Raw genomic sequence first — 23,492 nt, 5'->3', positions numbered from 1 at the left:
TACCACAAATATTTATGTAAAATTCAGATAGAATTGATGTTATAAACTATTAGGTGAGAAGGACGTCATATTTATGCTGTGATTTTTTAACACACTGCTGTGTAAAGTCGTATTAAGAGGCATTTCACGGCTGTCATCTTGGATTTTAACCTGAATTTTTTCTTTTGAAGTGAAGTTAAATAAAGCAATGACTAGTAAAATTCAAAATAAAACCTATTCTAATTGCAAACACTCTCAATAAGCAGCAGGGGCAAATGAGCAAGTGATGATCATTTTTCACTCAAAGTTTCTTTGAGTGCTCAGTCCTTTAGAAAACCTATGGCCACAGATTGAAATATTACATGATGGGCCGATTTACTGGAATTTTACATCTGAATATTATGCCAGCAGCTGGCAGAATACACTGCTGTGAGATTACTAACTTTCCTTGTACAGTATGTTGCTTCTGTTTGAAGACCACCACAAATGAGATGTTTTAATCAGGTAACAAGTTTATCTGTGATTTTGTTTTGTTTTCCTCTAGTCAGTTAACACAGATGGTACTGCATGTGTCATGTAATGAATAAAGAGAAAGAAAATGACAGCATTCACTGCTATTGTTTGGGGTTCTAATTTCTTTCAATTGGGATAGTTTTATTCTGGGGTATGGGAGGTGGTGGGGGAAGAATGCTTGTGAAACAGGCCTATAAATATAGACTTTGCTGTCATGGGCCAACGTTTTGTTAAACCGTTGCTGGAAGAATTCTTTCAGCTTTCAAAAGCAGCACAGCTGCCCTTCAGTGTAACATCTGCAAAAGATTTTGATTCTGTTTTATTTCCCCCCATTCTAACGCTGAATATTCAGAAGCAACGTTAGAGAATCACTGAAAGTTAACATGCAGGTACAGTAAGCAATTAGGAAAGCAAATGGTATGTTGGCCTTTATTACAAGAGGATTTGAGTATAAGAGTAAAGACGTCTTACTGCAATTATATAGGACCCTGGTGAGACCACAGCTGGAGTATTGTGTACAATTTTGGTCTCATTACCTAAGGAAGGATATACTTGCCATAGAGGGAGTGCAACGAAGGTTCACCAGACTGATCCCTGGTATGGGGGGATTGTCCTACGAGGAGAGATTGAATAGATTAGACCTATATTCTCTAGAGTTTAGAAGAATGAGAGGTGACCTCGTTGAAACATACAAAATTCTTACAGGACTTGACAGGGTAGATGCAGGGAGGATGTTTCCCCTGGCTGAGGAGTCTAGGTCCAGAGGTCACAGTCTCAGAATAAGGGGTCGGCCATTTAGGACTGAAATGAGGAGAAATTTCTTCACTCAGAGGGTGGTGAATCTTTGGAATTCTCTACCCAGAGGGCTGTGGAGGCTCAGTCGTTGAGTATATTCAAGACAGAGATCGATAGATTTTTGAATATTAAGGGAATCAAGGGATATGGGGATAGTGCAGGAAAGTGGAGATGAGGTAGAAGATCAGCCATGATCTTATTGAATGGCGGAGCAAGCTTGAAGGGCCAAATGGCCTACTCCTGCTCCTATTTCTTATGTTCTCTTAAACCTATCACTGTTAGCTAGGCATTCCCTTACCGTTAGATTATTGACTAACTCTGGCTCATTACTCATCAATAAATCCAAGATAGCCTGTTCTCTTGTTGATTCCAGAACATATTGTTCCATGAAAACTCCTGAATACACTCAGGAAATTTGCTGCCTTTGGGACTCAGGCTGTTCTGCTTCTCCCCAGTCTAAGTGAAAATTGAAGTCTCCCATTATAACCACTCTGTTTTTGCAACAAGATTCTTTGATCTCCATGGTTATGCATCCCGCTACTTTATCACTCTATCAGACGGTCTGTAGACAACTTCCACCAAAGTCTTTCATTTTTTTCTATTCCTCAATTGCACCCTTAGAGTTTCTACAGCCTGCTCACCCTTACTGATATTGCCTCTTTCTAATGCTCTAATAGTGTCCTTTGTCAATATTGCTACTCCTCCTATTTCAATTTCCCTGTCCTTTCTAATGACCTTATAACCTAGAATATTAATCCCTGTCATGCCCAGCTTGTAGCCAGATCTCGGTGATGACCACTCTGACATACCCTTGAATTTGTGCTTCTAATTCCCTTGTTTAATTCCTTATGCTGCGTGCATTAGTGTATAGAACTCTTATTTGGGATGCAGACCCTATCCTGCTCTTTTGCGTTGATGCTGTTTATCTCATATTTTAACTTATCACACTCTTTGTTTTTCATCAATCCTGTTGTATTGTTAACAGTTATTTTGTTATTATTTCCTATATTTTTTCTGAAACTGAATTAGTTATGTTACCTTTAACACTATTGATGATCTGAACTTGCTCTCAACCCTTTTTCTTATCTTTTGGCTATTTTCATTTTTATTTTTATTTCTGACTGAACCCTATCCTCTTATTGGTTTAAAGTCCCTTCAACAGTCTTATTTATCCTTTCAGCTAGGACCTTGGTTCCAGCCTGGTTCAGGTGCTGCCTATCCCAGCGGTACAGCTCCTTCCTGTCCCAGTACCGGTGCCAGTGTCCCTTGAAATGGAACTCCACACCCATCCTTCAGCCACATGTTACTTTCCTGATCTGTTTGCCTGTATTCTCCGCTCAGCGATGCTCTCTTGCACTCTTCATATAGGCTCCGTTCAGTGCTGCTATGCCGCTCTCGCACTCTTTACAAAGTCTTCTATTCAGTGCTGCTCTCTTGCTCCTTTATAGGCTCTACTCAGCGTTGCTCTCCAGCTACCGCTGTTGCGCTCTTTATATAGTCTTCATTTAGCGCTGCTCTCACTGCTGTCTTTCGCTCCTTTATATAGTCTACGCTCAGCACTGCTGCTCTCGTTCTTCACGTATGCTCCGCTCAGCGCTGCGGAAATAAATGAGTGTATAAGAAAGGAGAGGTTGCAACGATTTTATTATATTGATGGCTTCCACAGAGTCTTGGGTGTGATTGTGTACATGTAGATAAGGGCACCACAATTCAATGTTGTACCACAGTCACTGAGGCACCAACTCTTTCAATATGAGGCTAGGGCATTCTAAGTATCTGAGGTGCACGCACAACTCTATCCTCAACCTGCAGTTGGTACCTTCAGTGATTGAACAAGAGAACTGACCAGACGGTTGGTTGTTGGGGAATTTCAGTTATGGTCTGAACCTATGTCTCATGGTCCCGTTGCACAAGATACAATCACCAGCAGAACACCTCAAAGGTGATCTTGGTGCCTTGATTGCTTTGGTGAGGGTCTAGCGTTCTTCTCTGCATGACCCAGCCAAAGGGTACAAAATATTAGTGGTGTTTTGCATAACCTTGTCATATAGAAGTATGTCTGTCTCAAGATCAGTGAGGAATGAACTTGTGCCATGGCAACATAGGGTGAGCTAATGGTTTCCTCGTGCCTCATGCCTTGCCTTTGATACCATTTGAACATAGGTGCTTAGTATCTGCTTTTAGCTGCCAACATTTTATCTGAGGACAGGCCAAAGAACATCTGTAAGTTTAGATAACATTTCCCTCATGTTTGGTTGCAATCCCTCCCAAAGACTGAGTGCCCTAAAGTGGACCCCATTGTTCCAACTTTATCCAACATCTCTGAGCAAGTCTTTCTATGAAATAAACTTCCCTTTAATATCTGTCACACTGAGTTAGTGTACCCTAATCAGGGAGAATATGCAGGATTCACACTACATGTCCTGTTAATTTACACCATTAGACTACCTCGTACAGGTTAAATCACTATATGGATTTATTTTCAAATAACTGATTCATAAAAGCAAAAACGTAGGGAAGTCACTGTGCAGCAAAACTGGAAAATTCAAAAATTAAACCCAGACACCCAAAGTTTGATTTTTAAAATAGAATCCTATTTTTTCTTCTTACGTCTGTGTCTGATGTTTTGGAGGCATCGGTTAGTAGGTTTTAAATTAAATTAGAGTCATAGGGGGCTAAATTCGGTTGATTTGCGCCTCCCGTTAGCGCCCTACGCAAATCAACGAGCATGTGGGCGCGGCGCCGCTAACACCTCCTATTGAATAGCAGGAGGTTAGTGGCGGTGCTAACCGTTAGTGCCGCGCGGTGATGACGTCATTGCTGTGCGCAGCGCCTCGCTCGCGCCACGGCTGTAATATTGGGTGGTGCCCCCCGACATACCGCCGGACGCTATGTCCGCTGGGGTCGGGGGGACCTACCTGCGGCCGGGGCAGCGCTAGTTAAAGGGGAGGTGGTGGGCGGCCATTTTTGTTGCTGGCTGCCTGCCAGCAACTGCCCCCCCGTTGCTGTCCCCGGCCCCCGTGAAACACCCTAGCGGGGTGCCGGCTGCTCTCTGTGAGCCCAGCACTTCTCTTGCGTGCCGGGCTTGTTTGCCGGCACTCCTGATCCCTGGTGGCCCAGCTGGGTGCCGGGACGGAAGGCCTGCAGTACCGCGGTGCGACATCCCGCAACACCCCAAGAGGGACATGGGGTGCTTCCAGTCGTGCCCTTCCTCCCTCTTGGGGAGCTACCTGGGAAAATCAGCCGTGGGGGCGCTAACTTTTTTGGGGGGTCAGCGAAGGTAGCGCCCCAAATGAGTTCCAGGTCCTCACCACTCGCTACGTAAAAAAGTTTTTCCTCACATCCCCCCTGTATCTCTTGCCCAAAACCTTAAATCCGTGTCCCCTAGTCCGTGTACCATCAACTAGTGGGAACAGCCTTTCCCCGTCTAGCCTATTCAAACCCGTCATAATCTTGTACACCTCTATCAAATCACCCCTCAACCTCCTTTGCTCTAATGAAAACAAATCCAGTTTCTCCAACCTGTCCTTGTAGCTAAGATCCCCCATCCCCGGAACCACTCTGGTAAATCACCTCTGCACCCTCTCAAGGGCCTTCGCATCCTTCCTAAAGTGTGGTGACCAGAACTGAACGCAATACTCCAGTTGTGGCCTAACCAGTGCTTTATAAAGGTTCAGCATATCTTCTCTACTTTTGTACTCAATACCTCTATTTATGAAACCCAAGATCCCATATGCTTTGCTAACCACTCTCTCAATATGTCCTGCCACATTCCGGGATCTATGCACATTATCTCCCAGGTCCCTCTTTAAAACTGTGCCATTAAGTGTACATTGCCTCTCCCTGTTCCTTCTGCCAAAATACATCACCTCACACTTCTCTGTATTAAATTCCATCTGCCACTTGTCTGTCCATTCTGCTAGTCTTTCTATGTCCTGTTGCAGTTGATTGGTATCATCCTCACTGTTCACCACACCCTCAAGTTTGGTGTCATCGTCAAATTTAGAAATTCTACTTTTTATTCCAATATCCAGGTCATTTATTTATATATATATATATATCAAAAAAAGCAGTGGCCCCAGCACTGACCCTTGGGGAACACCACTAGCTACCATCTTCCAGTCTGAAAAACAGCCATTTACCACAACTCGCTGTTTCCTGTCCTTAAGCCAATTCCTTATCCAAGCTGCCATTGACCCACTTATTCCATGAGCTTCAATTCTGTTAACCAGCCTTCTATGTGGTACTTTGTCAAATCCATGTAGACAACATCCATTGCATTCCCTTCATCGATCCTCCCTGTTACTTCATCAAAAAATTCAATTAGATTAGTCAAACATGATTTGCCTTTTACAAATCTGTGTTGGCTCTCCTTAATTAGCTTAAACCTCTCCCACGTGCCTGTTAATTTTTTGCTTGATTATTGTTTCTAAAACTTTACCCACCACTGATAAACTGACCGGCCTGTAGTTACTAGGATTGTCCTTATACCCTTTCTTGAACAATGGTGTCACATTTGCCACTTTCCATTCCTCAGGCACCTCCCCCACATCTAGGGAAGATTGGAAAATTATGGCAAGCCCTTACGTTATCTCCTCCCCCAATTCCCTTAGCAATCTGGGATACAAGCCATCTGGATCAGGCAACTTATCCACTCTAAGAATACCCAGCCTTTCTAGTACATCCTATCTTTCAATTTTCACCCCTTCCATTACTTCTACCTTTTCCACTGCTACCGATATTTTGTCAGCATCCACCTCCTTCGTAAACACCGATACAAAGTACTCATTGAGTATTCTATCCTTGTCCTGTGCCTCTAAGCATATAACACCTTCTTTGTCGCTAATAGGCCCTACTCTGCCTCTTACTGCCCACTTACTATTTACATGCCAGTAGAAGATTTTTGGGTTCCCTTTTATGTTAACCGCCACCCTACTCTCATATTCTCTCTTTGCCAATCTTATTTTCATCTTCACTTCCCCTCTCAACTTATTGTATTTGGTCTGGTTCTCCCTTGGAAGAATTCACCTGACATGCATCATACATCCTCTTTTTTTGTTTCATCATCTTCTCTATCTCCCTCATCATCCAAGGAGCCCTTGCTTTGGTTCCCTTACCCTTTCCTCTTGTTGGAATGTACCTAGCCTGTACTTGGAACATCTCCTTAAAGATCACCCATTGTTCTGTTACAGTTTTTCCTGTCAGTCTTTGGTTCCATTTTACCCTGGTTAGATCCTTTCGCATTCCTTTGAATTTAGCCCTATTCCAGTTTAGAAGTTCCACTCTAGATTGTTCCTTGCTCCTCTTCATTGCTAATCTAAATCTTATGATACGATGATCACTCATACCCAAGTGTACTCCCACAGACACTTGGTCGACCTGGCCCACCTCATTCCCCAGCACCAGATCCAGCAATGCCTCCTTCGTAGCTGGGCCAAGAACATACTGGGCAAGGAAATTCTCCTGAACACATTTCAGAAATTCCTCCCCCTCCTTTCACTTTACCCTAGCATTATCCCAATCGATATTCAGGTAATGCCAAAGTCCCCCAATATCACCACTCTATAGCTCTTGCATATCTCTGCAATTTCCCTGCAGATTTGCACCTTTACCTCCCTCTCACTATTTGGAGGCCTGTAGAATAGCCCCAATAGCGTGATCATACCCTTTTTGCTCCTCAACTCTAACCAAATGGATTTTGTCCTTGTCCCTTCAAGAACATCCTCCCTTTTCAACACTACAATGTCTTCCTTAATCAGCACTGCCACCCAACCTCCCTTTTTTCCTTTCCTATCTTTTCTGAACACCTTGTACCCTTGAATATTAAGTGCCTAGTCCTCACCCTTTTTAAGCCACGTTTCCGGTATTGCCACATCATATTGCCACACACCTTATTCACCACACTTTGTGCATTTACGTACATGCATTCTAAACCCATTTTTGAATTTTTCATAGTCTTAGTTTGCTCCTATCTAATATGGTACTACTTCTGCCCCTAGTACTACTTTCTTCTGTAGTACGATGCAACACACTCACTCTTTTATGCACCTCCTTCCTCTTTTCTACTCCAATAAGCTGGTGCCCACCCCCCCTGCCAAGCTAGTTTAAACCCTCCCCAACAGCACCAGCAAGCCTCCCCGCGAGAATATTGGTCCCGGTTCTGTTGAGGTGTAACCTGTCCAGCTTGTACAGGTCCCACCTTCCCCAGAAACGGTCTGAATGCCTCAGGAATCTAAAGCCCTCCCTCCTGCACCATCTGTCCAGCCAAGCATACATCTGTTCTGTCCTCCTATTCCTGTACTCACTAGCATGTGGTACCGGGAGTAATCCGGAGATTACTACCTTTAAGATCCTGCTTTTTAATCTCTCTCCTAGCTCCCTAAACTCTGCCTGCAGGACGTCACCCCTCTTTCTGCCTATGTTGTTGGTACCAATATGGACAGCGACCTCTGGCTGTTCACCCTCCCCCCTAATTTTAACTTAATAAAAAAGCAAACCTTGGAACTCATGTCAGGAACCCACATACTGCCCTTCCCCCATCTTGTCCCAGAGGCTCGGGTTTGGACTTAGCAAAAGGTGGCAAAGTTAGAGAATCTTTAATACGTCACGTTTTAAACATTAGTTTGCCACATGGTGGCGCCAAACTTCAGCTTGTGCCTAGCCAAGTTGTGACTGCAAATGTTGCTGTTCGTTTTACAGAAACTTGTATGGAGAATGTCTTCTTGCTGGCTCCTACAGATGGACTGCAGTTAAGCAGTGGATACAGACCAGGATATGAGTGAACTTATCTTGACCAGTGCCAGAGCAGGATTGGGGGCAATAATTTACCTCAGTGCCCTGAGGCTAGGGAGGTTAAAAATTGGCCTAATTTCCTGCTCCTGATCACGACCTAATGGCCACAGTCAGAAAACATTTGTGTGGATGTCAGGAAAAGACAAGGTTTGGCTTGGCGCTGAAGTCGTTCATAGCTGAACAGCCTTCCAACACTCACTGGATTTTCTGACTCCTGGGGGGGGGGGGGTGAAATTGGTCTTCTCCAGTAGCGCGAACAGGCAGCTGATTATACACACTGTCTGATTTACCTATCCATTGGAGCCAATGGGGATGAGGTTACCTGGGAGCAGTGTTTTTGGGAGGGGGGTTCTGGGAGCGGTGTTTTGGGGGGGCCTGGGAGCAGTGTTTTGGGGGGGGGCCTGGGAGCGGTGTTTTGGGGGGGCCTGGGAGCGGTGTTTTGGGGGGGGGCTGGGAGCGGTGTTTTGGGGGGGCCTGGGAGCGGTGTTTTGGGGGGGGGGGCTGGGAGCGGTGTTTTGGGGGGGGCTGGGAGCGGTGTTTTGGGGGGGCCTGGGAGCGGTGTTTTGGGGGGGGGCCTGGGAGCGGTGTTTTGGGGGGGCCTGGGAGCGGTGTTTTGGGGGGGGGGCTGGGAGCGGTGTTTTTGGGGGGGCCTGAGAGCGGTGTTTTGAGGGGGGGGCCTGAGAGCGGTGTTTTGAGGGGGGGGCCTGAGAGCGGTGTTTTGGGGGGGGGCCTGAGAGCGGTGTTTTGGGGGGGGCCTGAGAGCGGTGTTTTGGGGGGGGGCCTGAGAGCGGTGTTTTGGGGGGGGGCCTGAGAGCGGTGTTTTGGGGGGTATTCCATCACACTCCTTACTTGTGCCTTGTAGATGGTAGAAAGGCTTTATGGAGTCAAGATGTGAGTCACTTGCCGCAGAATAACTAGCCTCTGACATGCTCTTGTTGCAATAGTAATTATGTGGCTGGCCCAGTTAAGTTTCTGGTCAATGGTGACCCCCCAGGATGTTGATGGTGGGGGATTCAGCGATGGTAATGCTGTTGAATGTCAAGGGGCAGTGGTTAGAATCTCGCTTGTTGGAGATAGTCATTACCTGGCACTTATGTGGTGCGAATGTTACCTGCCACTTACCAGCCCAAGCCTGAATGTCGTCCAGGTCTTGTTGCATGCAGAGGCATGGACTACATCATTATCTGAGGAGTTGCGATGAAGCAGCTGAAGATGGTTGGGCCTAGGACACTGCCCTGAGGAACTCCTGTAGCGATGACCTGCGGCTGGGATGATTGACCTTCAACTGCCACAACCATCTACCTTTGTGCTAGGTATGACTCCAGCCAGTGGAGAGTACTACCCCCGGTGGAGAGTACTACCCCCGGTGGAGAGTACTACCCCCGGTGGAGAGTACTACCCCCGGTGGAGAGTACTACCCCCGGTGGAGAGTACTACCCCCGGTGGAGAGTACTACCCCCGGTGGAGAGTACTACCCCCGGTTCCCATTGACTTCAGTTTTATGAGGGACCCTTCATGCCACACTTGATCAAATGCTGCCTTAATGTCAAGGGCAGTCACTCTTACCTCACCTATGCAATTCAGCTCCTTTGTCCATGTTTGGACCAAGGCTGTAATGAGGTCTGGAGCCAAGTGGCCCTGGCGGAACCCAAACTGGGTATCAGTGAGCAGGTTATTGGTGAATTAGTGCCGCTTGATAACACTGTCGACAACACCTTCCTCCACTTTGCTGATGACCGAGAGTAGACTGATGGGGAGGTAATTGGCCAGATTGGATTTGTCCTTTTTGTGGACAGGACATAACTGGGCAGTTTTCCACATTGTAGGATAGATGCCAGTGTTGTAGCTGTACTGGAACAACTTGGCTAGAGGCACGGCTAGTTCTGGAGCACAAGTCTTCAGCACGATAGCCGGGATGTTGTCAGGGCCCATAGCCTTTGCTGTATCCAGTGCGCTCAGCCGTTTCTTTATATCCCCATCAACACCGCTCCCGACCCCGCTCCCGACCCCACTCCCCATCACCACCGCTCCCGACCCCACACCCCATCCCCATCGCCACCACTCCCCACCCCCTCCCCATCGCCACCGCTCCCCACCCCCTCCCCATCGCCAGCACTCTCGACCCTCCTCCCTATTGTCGCCACTCCTGATCTCTGATCCCCCCCTGGCCCTGATCTCCAATCGACCGCCTCCGCCAAGGCCCTGACCCTCCACTCTCCCACGCACCCGTCTACGAACCGTGATCTCCCTCTCTAGTTACTCCGACCTGATCACAACCCCTGGCCTGACCCCACAGCCCCGACCCAACCAGCGACCCTTCGCCGTCCCCTCCATCCACGACCCGACCCCCAGACCCACTTATCTGAAGGCTGTTGTGACACTAGCAGCGACCTGATTTTTCTTCACACTTCATCAGTCTTTGCTGACTGTTACACCGAGCCGGCTCTAATACAATGAGGTCCGAGGCCCAATATCTCGGGAGCCACGGATTCACCACTCTGGTGGCCCCCGGGTGCCCAAAAATGGGCACCCTTGAATTTCTAGGCCATTCTGTTTTAGTGATGTTGGTTGAGGCCAGGACACTGGGGAGAACTCCCCTGCTCTTCGAATAGTGCCATAGGATCTTTTACATCCACCTGAGAGCAAACAGGTTCTCAGTTTAATGTCTCATCCAAAAGACGGCACCTCCAACAGCGCAGCACTCCCTCAGTACTGCACTGAAGTGTCGGCCTAGTTTTCCTGCTCAGGTCTCTCGAGTGGGATTTGAACCTGTGACCTTCTAATTCAGAGGCGAGAGTGCTACCACTGAGCAACAACTGACTAATTGGTATTTGAGTTTTAACCTCTTTTCTTTTTAATAGTGTGTTTCAGCTGGTGAATCTGATAGACTCCAGGTTGCCACAGTCAGGAAACGAAAAAATCGAGCTTGCTATGCTTAGCTTCTTTGACCAGTTTCGTAAAACTTACATCGGTGACCAGCTTCACAGATCCTCAAAGGTAGGCTGTTGGCTTCTGGTTGCAGTAGGAATGCTTTACAGAATGCGGAGAGTCTGAAATGCTCAACACAGAATGTAAGAAATCACTTCTACCCCACATGATTCAGGAATGATGTCGCTGTTATAGATACTGGGCAATGGCTCCAACTGTGTGTCGCATCGCTTCAACTTTGCAATGGGGAAGCTAGATCAGTGCATGAGGGAGAAAGGAACCGAAGGAAATGTTGTTAGGGTGAGATGAAGTAAGGTGGGAGGTGGCTCGTGAGGAGCATAAACGCAGGCATAGACCTGTTGAGACGAATGGCCTGTTTCTATGCTATAAATTCTGTGCAATTCTTTTATCTCTCCTCCTGCCGATTTTCTCCTTGAATTTAACTCCCCTCCTCCCCCCGATGGTATTGAGTTTTTTTCGGCAATGGTTCCACAGATGCTGTTGGTCATCTGGTCCCTTCCGCATGTGGCCATTATTAACGTATGGGCCCAGACAGGAAGTCTTGGCAGGCTGTACTCACTCAACATCCATGTGGCTGGACTTCCAGCAGGAACTGCTTGGTCTGACCAGGAGCAAGCACCTTAGCTGTGTTTTCTTTCTTTCCCTCCCTTCCCACCCGCCTTCTGCCCTAGCCCAGAGGCACTGAGACAAATTGTAACACTCCTACTGCTCACTTAACTTGGTACAAACCGAGGATTGATCCTGGGATTCTGATAGTTTCCGTATGGCTCAGCTACTCATTGGATATCATTGGGAGAGTTATCTTTATTTAACCTTTTTAATAATGGTGAAGACCCACCTGTCCTATTGATTTCTCACTAGGTGTGGCGCTCATTGTGAGCATGCTTGCAGGCATGGATAGCACTCCACTATTCCTGCACATGGAGTGATGCGGATGTGGCATGTAAGTCAGTACTGCTGACTCTGTTGCTTCAAGTACCATAGCATATCAGCTTCAGGCATCTTCTGAAGGGTTCATATTCTGGTCTAATCTCACACATGACCATGTCAACCCTGGGTGAGGAGGATAACATCTAGCATACAGCTAGACTGAGAACTACCAACTTGGGAATCAGATTTAGTTACCCTTGTGCATAATATTTAAGTTGTTTGCAGTTCATGTGCTTTTAAAAAGGGGGAAGGAAATTAGCACTTACCCTCATATGCTCCCCTTATTGTTAGTCCCGGATGGTGTCTTCAGTAACAATTAAGATCCTCAGAAATCTGGACTGAGTTTCGGTGATGTCACAGGGTGTTACCGGAGAACTGAGTGTGATTCATTCTTGTGACATGTTAATCACACTGTCTCTGGTGTTTTTTTTAGCAGTTCAACAGCTGATTGTCAATACAGCTTCACTGCCTTAGACAGGCAAGATTCACACTCCCTTACCCCTCATAGAAGACATCACAGTAACATCCAAAGTTAAATAGTGACACCGCGCACTCCCTCCTCACCTCTATTACCCTGTAAAAAACTATGTGAAAACTAATAATGATTAGGCACAAAGCCTAACCCTTGATATATTTATGGGGGTATTACCTGTTGCCTTTCCCCTTGAGATATTTTATGAGCTTTAATAAAAAATTACAGCACGTGAGCAATTATTATTTTCTCCTTCTGCATTCATATTTGAAGGAGATAGGAAGGAATTCCTTCCATGTCATTTTCTAGTGCTGTACTCTGGCGTTACTCATTGTAGTTGGCTTGGTTTGCAGGCAGATTCCAGTGTGAGCTGAGCTGGGTAATAGAAGTCAGCCGTCGAGAGCAGTGCTATGTCACCATGCGATTGTACTATAACTCTGTGCTCAGGTCACTGTGTCTCGCTCAACTCATGTATATGTAAAATAAAACACCAACTCACTACTCCGAGAAAGAAATTGACCACTTTACTAACGTTTACTATGTCGATAACCAGACAACACAGATTTAAGATAATTGGCAAGAGAACCAGAGGAACAATGAGGAGAAATGAGTTTACACACTAAGTTTCTGTGATCTGGAATGCACTGCCAAAAGGATGGTGGAAGCAGATTCAACAGTAACTTATAAAAGGGAATTTGATAGATACTTGAAAAGGAAAAAATTACAGGGCTATGGAGAAAGAGCAGGGGAGTGAGACTAATTGGATAGCTCTTTCGAAGAGCTGGTGCAGGTACGATGGGCCAAATGACGACCTCCTGTACTCTGATTCTATGATTCTATAGCAGTTCTTTTGCCGATAGCAGTAAACTTCAGAAACAGGCTTTTTCTAGATACAAAGTGACAGTGAAACTGTCTGATAAGGCAGTAAATAAATGTTATTCCTTTCTTTTAATCTTCATGCAAAAATTTACCGTAGTACGGCAAACTTGTTCAATTATAATATTTACTGGGACTATTTTTAACTAGAATTTATTGGGATGCAGTTCAAAATTATTCCTATTTCAAATTTGCAAAATCTCAGGGAAGTCTCGATTGCTGCAGTAACTGTTTCACATGCAGGAGAGTTGAGGCACAGAGTGGCTATTGATTTGCTATATTTTCTTATAAGAAGGTATAAAAATTGAATGGAAATTCAAGTTCATTCCCAACTCTCTCAAATGCAGAATATCAGGCCCAGCTGTAATGCGGAAGGCTAGTTAACTTAAAAAAAAATGTTTTTAATTTGTTTATGGGATCAGGGCGTTGCTGGCAAGGCCATCATTTATTGCCCACCCCTAGTTGCCTTTGAGAAGGTGGTGGTGAGCCATCTACTTGAACCGCTGCAGTCCGTGTGGTGATGGTACTCCCACAGTGCTGTTAGGTAGGGAGTTCCAGGATTTTAACCCAACGACGATGAAGGATCGGCGATATACTTCTAAGTCAGGATGGTGTGTGACTTGGAGGGGAACTTGGAGGTGGTGGTGTTCCCATGCGCCTGCTGCCCTTGTCCTTCTAGGTGGAAGAGGTCGCGGGTTTGGGAGGTGCTGCCGAAGAAGGCTTGGCGAGTTCTGCAGTGCATCTTGTAGGTGGTACACACTGCAGCCACGGTACGCCGGTGGTGTAGGGAGTGAATGTTTAAGGTGGTGGATGGGGTGCCAATCAAGCCGGCTGCTTTGCCCTGGATGGTGTCAAGCTTCTTGAGTGTTGTTGGAGCTGCACTCATCCAGGCAAGTGGAGAGTATTCCATCACACTCCTTACTTGTGCCTTGTAGATGGTGGAAAGGCTTTGGGGAGTCAGGAGGTGAGACACTCGCCGCACAATACCTAGCCTCTGACCTGCTCTTGTTGCCACAGTATTTATGTGGCTGGTTCAGTTAAGTTTCTGGTTAATGGTGATCCCCAGGATGTTGATAGTGGGGGATTCGGCGATGGTAATGCCATTGAATGTCATGGGGAGGTGGTTAGACTCTCGCTTGTTGGAGATAGTCATTGCCTGGCACTTCTGTGGAGCGAATGTTACCTGCCACTTATCAGCCCAAGCCTGAAAGTCATCCAGGTCATGTTGCATGCGGGCATGGACTGCTTCATTATCTGTGGAGTTGTGAATATCGCTGAACACTGTGCAGTCATCAGCAAACATCCCCATTTCTGACCTTATGTTGGAGGGAAGGTCATTGATGAAGCAGCTGAAGATGGTTGCGCCCAGAACACTGCCCTGAGGAAGTCCTGCAGTGATGTCCTGGGGCTGTGATGATTGACCTTCAACCACCACAACCATCTTCCTTTGTGCTATGTATGACTCCAGCCAGTGGAGCATTTTCCCCCTGATTCCCATTGACTTCAGTTTTACTAGGGCTCCTTGATGCCAGACTCGATCAAATGCTGCCTTGATGTCAAGGGCAGTCACTCTCACCTCACCTCTGGAATACAGCTCCTTTGTCCATGTCTGGACCAAGGCTGTAATGAGGTCGGGAGCCGAGTGGTCTTGGCGGAACCCAAACTGGGCATCAGTGAGCAGGTTATTGGTGAGTAAGTGCCGCTTGAATGCACTGTCGATGACACCTTCCATCACTTTGCCGATGATTGAGAGTAGAGACTGATGGGGCGGTAATTGACCGGGTTGGATTTGTCCTGCGTTTTGTGGACAGGACATACCTGGGCAGTTTTCCACATTGTCGGATAGATGCCAGTGTTGTAGCTGTACTGGAACAGCTTGGCTAGAGGCGCGGCTAGTTCTGGAGCACAAGTCTTCAGCACGATAGCTGGGATGTTGTTGGGGCCCATAGCCTGCTTCCCTACCCAAGCTGTCTCAGTATAGCTGTGACATTGGCATCTACACAATAATGTAGAATATGTCCTATCTGAAATAAATCATAAGGATAGTGATGTAGGCAGGCTGTTCAACCACAGTAGAGGATCCCAGCCACACCCGATCCTGTCCACGGCCAAAGACCGTGCACATGCATCACTGGATGGGAATGAAGTGTGAAACCTCTGGCTACTTTTTTTCCTTTTTTAACCCCTTCTTTCCTAGCTCAATGATACTGAAGTCAGGTGCAGCCCCTCCCCGTACACTCAACCATCACATACCAGGAATAAAACATGGGATCTCCATAGTCTGTGTGGTTCCTTTTCATTGGTCCATTGGACAGTGCAAAACTGAATTAAAGGTTAGAAACTCTTTTTGTTTGTTTAAAAATGTGCAGCTCTGATAAAAAATGGTTTGTGATTGAAATGTAACAACAGTTTTTAGGACTGCACTGGTGCTAGATCCAAAACTAGTTTGTATTGACTATTATTCAAATACATTTCTGTTGTAGAGTTAAAAGATTTCAGTAGCTGACTACAGGTTTGTCACTGGCAATGGTAAGGCAAGAACAATTCACAAAAATCATTTAGATAAGCATTGACGATAGAGCCCATTCAGCCTATTTAGCTTATCTTCCTCTCCCGTCGCAGTATCTAACTGACTCTAGAGTTTTTGGGGGGAAAGTTGAGTTGCGCCCCCTTTGGTGTGCTAACTTCGCTACTTTTAGCGCCCTGGAAAAATTAGCGTCCCCCGCGGCCAAAATTGAGTGGTAGCGCCCCAAGAGGGAAGTGGGGCGCTACTGGAAGCGCCCCGCCTCCCTCTTGGGGCGCTGCGAGGGAATATCGTGGCGCTATGCGCTGTAGCGCCATGTGCTGCGGCACGTCACATCATGGTATTGCATGCCTTCCTCCCCTTAAAGGGGAGGGGCCTGGTGCAGCGCGACCCGGGGCCCAGATGGGCCATCGGGGATCGGAGTGCCGGCAAAGAGCCCGGCACTCACAAAAAGTGCCAGGCTCATGGAGCGCAGCCGGCACTCCACAGGGGGGGGGGGGGGGGGCGGGTCAGTATGCTGGGGACGGCACCGGAGGCAAGTGCTGGCAGGCGACCAGCAACAAAAATGGCCGCCCAGCACCTCGCCTTTAAATAGCACCATCCCAGCCGCAGGTAGGCCCCCCTGACCCTGCCGGACATAGCGTCCAGTGGTAAGTCAGGGGGTGCTACCAAAGATCGCGGCCGGGGCGCTGCCGGTTACTGCCGCCGCTAACCTCCCACTGAATTTCGCGGGAGGCGTTGGCGGTCCATGACATTTTAATGATATATGTGCATGGACCCCCAAGTCTTTTTGGACCTCCGCTGCTGCTAGCTTTTTACCATTTAGAAAGTTCTCTGTTCTATCCTTTTTAGGTCCAAATTGGATGACCTCACATTTGCCATGAAATGCCCTATCAGAAAGAGTGGTAGAAACAGAGTCCATAATAACTTTTAAAAGGGAAATGGATAAATATTTGAAAATAAAGGGATATGGAGATAGGGTAGGGGATTGGGACTAAGTGGATAGCTCTTTCAAAGCAGGTGCGATGGGCCAAATGGCAGCCTCCTGTGCTGTAATGCTCTTTAGAGGATCAATGATTATCTCCCCCCTTTAGACTTCTGGGTAAAGGTGCAGCTTGTGTGACACCAAACCATACAGGTTCCAAAAGGTTCCAGGGTCATTACATAATCTCAACTATTAGGGCTCTAGAATAGGGCTTGGTTCCTTTGGGCTGGGAGCTCCTGATTGATATCTAGAAATCGCTGCCAGAAAGTGCACGTGTGTGTGTGTGTGTGTGTCAGGTTATGACTCAGCTGCAATGCCCACATTTGTTGAATAGCCCATCTGCATTTTCTAGACTCACATTAAAAAATGGGTAGTTGGGTGAGGTACAGGAGAGCTGCATGTTTCTGTGATATAACAAAACACGGCGCTGTCAGTAGAGGAGGAGAGGAAATGAAGGAATGTGGTGCAATCAGTGTGAGTACTAAGTGATAGTTCACATTAATCACTGAGGAAATGTCATAGGCCTTATATGACACTGCATGATAAACTCACTGCTGCAGTAATATTGTTAGTCAACAGATATCTGGTTATTAATAAATGTTTGTGTTCACAACCCTTCAAAATGCATCTATCTATATCTCTTAATACGTGACATATTAGCAATGAAATTAAACAGATTTGATGTTGCGCTTTAATGATACACAGCAAGCTCACAGGAAGACTATTGATTGTGATGCTGTGTAACATAACAAATTTAACACTCAGCACAGACTTGCAGTAAATGAGCGACAGGTCTCAGCAGTCATGGAGAATTTACTTGTGATGCCAGTCTCCTAATACAGAACAACAACATCGCAGGGAAGCTGTCTAGTGCTGAAATTTGAGCTTGCAGTTTCACGATAACCACTAAACCTAGCTGCCCCCGGTGACCTAGTGGGTAAAGTCACAGATTGATATAGCCCTTATGGTAAATAGACCAGAAGCCCCTAGGTTTGATTCCCAGCTAATGCTGAGTTAGCTGATCTCAGTTGGGGCAATAAGGGAGATACTACAATTTGCCTCGGACTGCTGGGACTTGGGAGGGGAAAAATCAGGCAGGGTGCCTACTTATGCTCCAAAGTACGAGTACGTGAGGACAGGATCAGGCTGGGCTCTGATGCCTCCCACAGTCAGCAAGACTGAACAGTCCAAGTTTCTCAGTCTTCCCTCATATCTAAGTGCTCTGACGCAGTGGGTGAGTGAAGAGTGAGGTAGGTAGCAGACGGTTGCTAGCACCCATAGAACTATATTCCAGCAACAGTCAAAGCCTTCTATGAGGGTGTGCAAAACTAATCTCCGTATTATAGAGAAGCAGCATCACAATTCCAAGCTTCTTTGCCCTCTCCCCTCCCCTCCCCTCCTCTCCCCCACCAAATGGGCTACGATGGTTCGATAGCAAAATACTGCAGATGTTGGAAATCCGAAATAACAACAGAAAATGCTGGAAAAACTCAGCAGGTCAGGCAACATCCGTGGAGAGAAATTTGAGTTGACGTTTCGGGTCGAACCCCTCAAAACTGGAAAGAAAAGAAAATAGATCGAAGGCAGGGCTGCGATCGGACAAAAGAAGTGAAAGAAACAAAAGAAGTAAAAGAGACAATAAAAGGTATTAGAAGCTAGACGAGATGGTAATAGGCTGAGATTAGGTGTAAAGTGTACTGGCAGGGCAAGAGATAGCTGCCAGGTGTGAGAGAGAAACAAAAGGAAAGGGGGGAGGGGGAAAAGGAGTGGAAAAATTACAAGTAAAAATGTAATAGGGGCCGAGGTTATGATCTGAAATTGTTGAACTCGATATTGAGTCCAGAAGGCTGCAGAGTGCCTAATCGGAAGATGAGGTGCTGTTCCTCGAGTTTACGTTGAGCTTCTGTGGAACAATACAAGAGGCCAAGGACGGTGAGGTCCGAGTGGGAATGGAGCGGTGAATTAAAATGACAGGTGACCGGAAGCTCGGGGTCACCCTTACGGACTGAACGGAGGTGTTCCGCAAATCCAGGGAAGTGCATTGTGATATAATCAAAAACTTGCTGCAGATATGGAAGGAAAGCAGCTAGCTCATTACTTTGATTAAATCTGAATTGTTGCAGAAATCCATGTACATTAAAGCTGCACCAACCTACCTGTGCTTCTAATTAACATTAATGGACTAGATTCAGAAGCTCAATGCAAAGTGATCAAACTCGCAGAATGCCAAACTAAGGGACAATTCAATCTGAGAAAGCAGCTCGGGAATTACTAAATGTGTTAGACAAAAGGTGTAAGAGGGTAGAACAATGACAAATAACACTTAATAAGAGGCATTGCACAAAGGAAGAAAAAAAGGTGATAAAAGTACTTTGTGAATGTTGTCAGAATAGTTAAGGGTGTGCAATCACTGTGGAGCAGAGTCAACAACACAAATGTCAATGCTGAACTATATAGGCAAAACAGTAGAGTACAAGTGAGAGGAAGTCATGCTCAGACTGTACAGTGCTCTGGCCAGACCACACCTTAACTACTGTGTCCAATTCTGGTCACTGAGACACGAGAAAGACATTGAAGCGCTGCAGGCAGCTCAGAGAAAAGCTATGAGGCTAATCCCCAGTGTACAAGGACTGAGGTTTGAGGAAAGACTGAAAAAACTTGGTCCGCACACCTAAAACGTCGACATGTTCTCTCCACAGATGTTGCCTGACCCGGTGAAGGTCTTTAGCATAGAATCATAGATTTCCAGCAGATGCAGTATTTTGCTGTTCAAAATTTGGGGGGTTAAATTGGTGAGCCCCTGAAAACGGGTGCTGGGATTGTGATGTGCGATTAAACCGCGCCCATTGAGTGGAATGCAGGCAGAACGGCAACTTCGTGCTGATTTCCACGTGCAGCCAGTGCTACCTGTGCTGTTCATTGGCTGCTACATCAGCAGGGGGCCCAATATCGTTACTAAATTGCACTACTTAAAGCTAGCCTGCACTACTTAAATCTAGTCTGCACCTCTTAAGAGGAGGGGCATTGTGGCTGGAGCAGGTGCTGGGAGTCGTTCTGCAATTGAACATGACCTGGAAAAGAGAGAAGAATGCCTGACCATGGGAGAGAGCAGGCCCTCAGGTGTTCGGACGGTACACTGGAGGTCTTGGTGGAAAGGAGGAGATGGCCTGTATCCTCGGGGGGGGTTTGGCAGGAGCCGCCCCCCCCCCCCCCCCAGACACACAAGGCAGTGGGAACAGATAGCCGTAGAGATTAATGTCAGGAGTGTAGCCCCAAGGATCTGGATGCAGTGCCGCAAGAAGTTTGATGACCTCGCGCGAGTGGTCAAGGTCAGTGAATGCATCTTCAAATGCCATAACCAACCAACTGCACCAATAGCCTCAGCTACTGCTCAAATCACCACTTCCCTATCACTCACCTACCACAATCTCTATCAATCAGGACTCATACCTAACATGCATATGCTTCACCTCACTTTCACAGACTTAGCATTGTTGCAAGCCTCACACCCACATCTCACAGCTTACGCATCTATTCAACCATGATGGCCACATCGCCCAAACAGATTGCCCGACACTCACTGACACACTTCCCTCTCTCTTGTGGGAGAAGGTGACGCACAACTGAAGGCAGTAGGAACTAACTGGAGGGAAAGAGGTGCATCTGCATTGTCTAACCACCCTGCAGGAGACGGTGCTGGCCATTATAGGTAGGACCATTGCTGAGGCCGTGGCCACCACGCGGAGCTGAAACCATTGAAGAAGAGGATACCCTCATACCTCATCCTCCTCCCCACATCCCACTTCTCCCTCATCCATAACTCTCCTCTGACTTACCAGCTGCAGATGGTGTCAGCATGTATTTCTTACTTTCTCCTCTCCCCTCACCACAACCCAGGCCTAGTCCCTTTTTCATTTCAGATATCCAAGAACTGCAGCCTGCCCAGGCAGTGGTGGAAGAACAGTAAGGCAGTGAAGATGAAGGGACACCGTCGCTCAATTTAACAGTCTCAGCCACCAGCTTAGATACTGACACTGCGTGTAATTTAGAGTATAGCATAGAGGCGGGATCTGTACATGCTGACACACTGGGTACAAATAAGCTGCAGCCAGGGCAGGGGGAAAGGAGAGTGCAGGTGCCAGCTTGATGGAGAGCGAGGTCGCAGACTAGTTCTGCTGCAAAGGACTCGGATGAGGACTTCAGTGGGTCAGGCCACAGAAAAAGGTTAATGGGTGTACACACCAACAAAATAGTTGGTGCATTGGGAAGCCTGCCAGAATGCCCGTTTTCAATGTTAAGGCGCATGGAGGAGTTCGGCACCAACTTCACACAGGGCTTTGCGCAGAGCTTGGAGACCATCCTTTCCAGCATCGAATGGATGGCCAACTGCATGAACGCACTTGTGGAATCAACCATGATGCAGCATTTGCTGGCGGATGCCTTCGCTTCCATTGCACCAGAAGCAGCAGCCACCTAATGCTTCAGTGCTGCAATGGAAGCTCAAACTGCTGCCATCAAGGCTCTGGATACCAGTGTTCAAAGGGGCTTCCAGGGGATTACAACAGTCCAACAATCTGTTCTCCAACAGATAACTAGGATTGCTGAAGCGCCCCTCGGGGGAATGGCAGTGGCTCCATGGAGCACAAACTTCTTGTCCTCTATCAGGATGACAGCATTCGTGCTCACACCCCTGCCACTCCACCAGTGACCTTGCTGTTGCCTGTTAGCCAACCAGTCCAGACTGCTGCCACCCATGCTGAGGTGGTGCAGTCTGAAGCCAGGCCTTCTAGGCCCAGAGCTGCTTGAGGTCATCCCCCAAGCCCATCTACAGTCTCCTCCACTGAAAGTCAGCAACCTTCCACCAGCCATGCTGCAGCCACTGGGGTAGCAACTCGTAGGAGCATTAGGATAGGTAAAGGCACATGGAAGACAGGCACTAAGGGAATACAAGGATGATTAATTAATTTTTGTATGCAGTACGGCATGAATTAATTTATAAATTTGGATGGGAATGTGTATTTAGTGTTGGCTTTTATTTTTGCATTGTGGGCAAGAACACGATGTGATGGTAAGTGACAAAGCAACGGTAAGGAGTGTGGGACTATTGGTGAATTGGGGTTGAAGTTACTGGTATCGCTCTTGAATTACCACCTACTGCCCTCACTCAGCTGACTGGGACTGCGACAGGTGGTGAGAGAACCAACACGAGGGAATAACCTACTTGACCTCGTCCTCACCAATCTACCTGTCGCAGATGCATCTGTCCATGACAGCATTGGTAGTAGTGACCACCGCACAGTTGTGGAGATGAAGTCCCATCTTCACACTGAGGACACCCTCCATCGTGTTGTGTGGCACTACCACCGTGCTAAATGGGATAGATTCAGAACCGATCTAGCAGCTCAAAACTGGGCATCCATGCAGAATTGTAATCCACAATCTGTAACCTCATGGCCCGGCATATCCCTCACTCTACCATTACCATCAAGCCAGGGGGCCAAACCAGGTTCAATAAGGAGTGTAGAAGAGCATGCCAGGAGCAGCACCAGGCATACCTAAAAATGAGGTGCCAACCTGAGGAAGCTGCAACACAGGACGACATGCATGCTAAAAAGCCGAAGCTGCGTCCTATAGACAGGACTACGTGATCCCCCAATAAACGGATCAGATCAAAGCTCTGCAGTCCTGCCACATCCAGTCGTGAATGGCGGTGGTTAGTTAAGCAACTAGAAGGAGGAGGAGGCTCCATGAATATTCCCATCCTCAATGATGCTGGAGCCCAGCACGAATGCAAAAGACAAGGCTGAAGCGTTTGCAACCATCTTCAGCCAGAAGTGCCGAGTGGATGATCCATATCGGCCTACTCCTGAGGTCCCCACCATCACAGAAGCCAGTCTTCAGCCAATTCGATTCACTCCACGTGATCTCAAGAAACGGCTGAGCGCACTGGATACAGCAAAGGCTATGGGCCCCGACAACATTCCGGCTATTGTGCTGAAGACTTGTGCTCCAGAACTAGCCGCGCCTCTAGCCAAGCTGTTCCAGTACAGCTACATAACTGGCATCTATCCGACAATGTGGAAAACTGCCCAGGTATGTCCTGTCCACAAAAAAACAGGACAAATCCAATCCAGCCAATTACCTCCTCATCAGTCTACTCTCAATCATCAGCAAAGTGATGGAAGGTGTCGTCAACAGTGCTATCAAGCGGCACTTACTCATTGATGCCCAGTTTGGGTTCCGCCAGAACCACTCGGCTCCAAACCTCATTACAGCCTTGGTCCAAACATGGACAAAGGATCTGAATTGCAGAGGTGAGGTAAAAGTGACTGCCCTTGAGATCAAGGCAGCATTTGATTGAGTGTGGCATGAAGGATCCCGAGTAAAACTGAAGTCAAGGGGATCGGCGGGGGGGGGAGCTCTCCACTGGCTGAAGTCATATCTAGCACAAAGGAAGATGGTTGTGGTGGTTGAAGGTCAATCAGCACAGCCCCAAGACATCGCTGCAGGAGTTCCTCAGGCCCAACCATCTTCAGCTGCTTCATCAATGACCTTCCCTCCAAAATAAGGTCAGAAGTGGGGATGTTCGCTGATGATTGCACAGTGTTTAGTGCCATTCACAACTTGTCAGATAATGAAGCAGTCCATGCCCGCATGCAACAAGACCTGGACAACGT

At 47.2% G+C, this 23,492-nt stretch overlaps 1 protein-coding gene across 1 annotated transcript in view; it reads left to right on the top strand.

Annotated features, from left to right (window-relative positions):
- Positions 1–23,492, top strand: part of LOC147113758 (ran-binding protein 17-like) — an 815,149-nt gene that overhangs the window by 167,343 nt on the left and 624,314 nt on the right. Inside the window, exon 10 of the mRNA XM_085995069.1 lies at positions 10,941–11,076. Coding sequence (XP_085851195.1) covers positions 10,941–11,076 — 136 coding nt within the window. The remainder of the gene's footprint in view (positions 1–10,940; positions 11,077–23,492) is intronic.

Source organism: Somniosus microcephalus, chromosome 8, assembly GCF_052327205.1.
Source record: "Somniosus microcephalus isolate GS21.2 chromosome 8, FLI_Smic_1.0, whole genome shotgun sequence".
Classification (NCBI taxonomy): domain Eukaryota; kingdom Metazoa; phylum Chordata; class Chondrichthyes; order Squaliformes; family Somniosidae; genus Somniosus; species Somniosus microcephalus.
The sequence above is the reverse complement of the archived record's forward strand: the minus strand, read 5'-3'. Positions and strand labels throughout refer to the sequence as shown.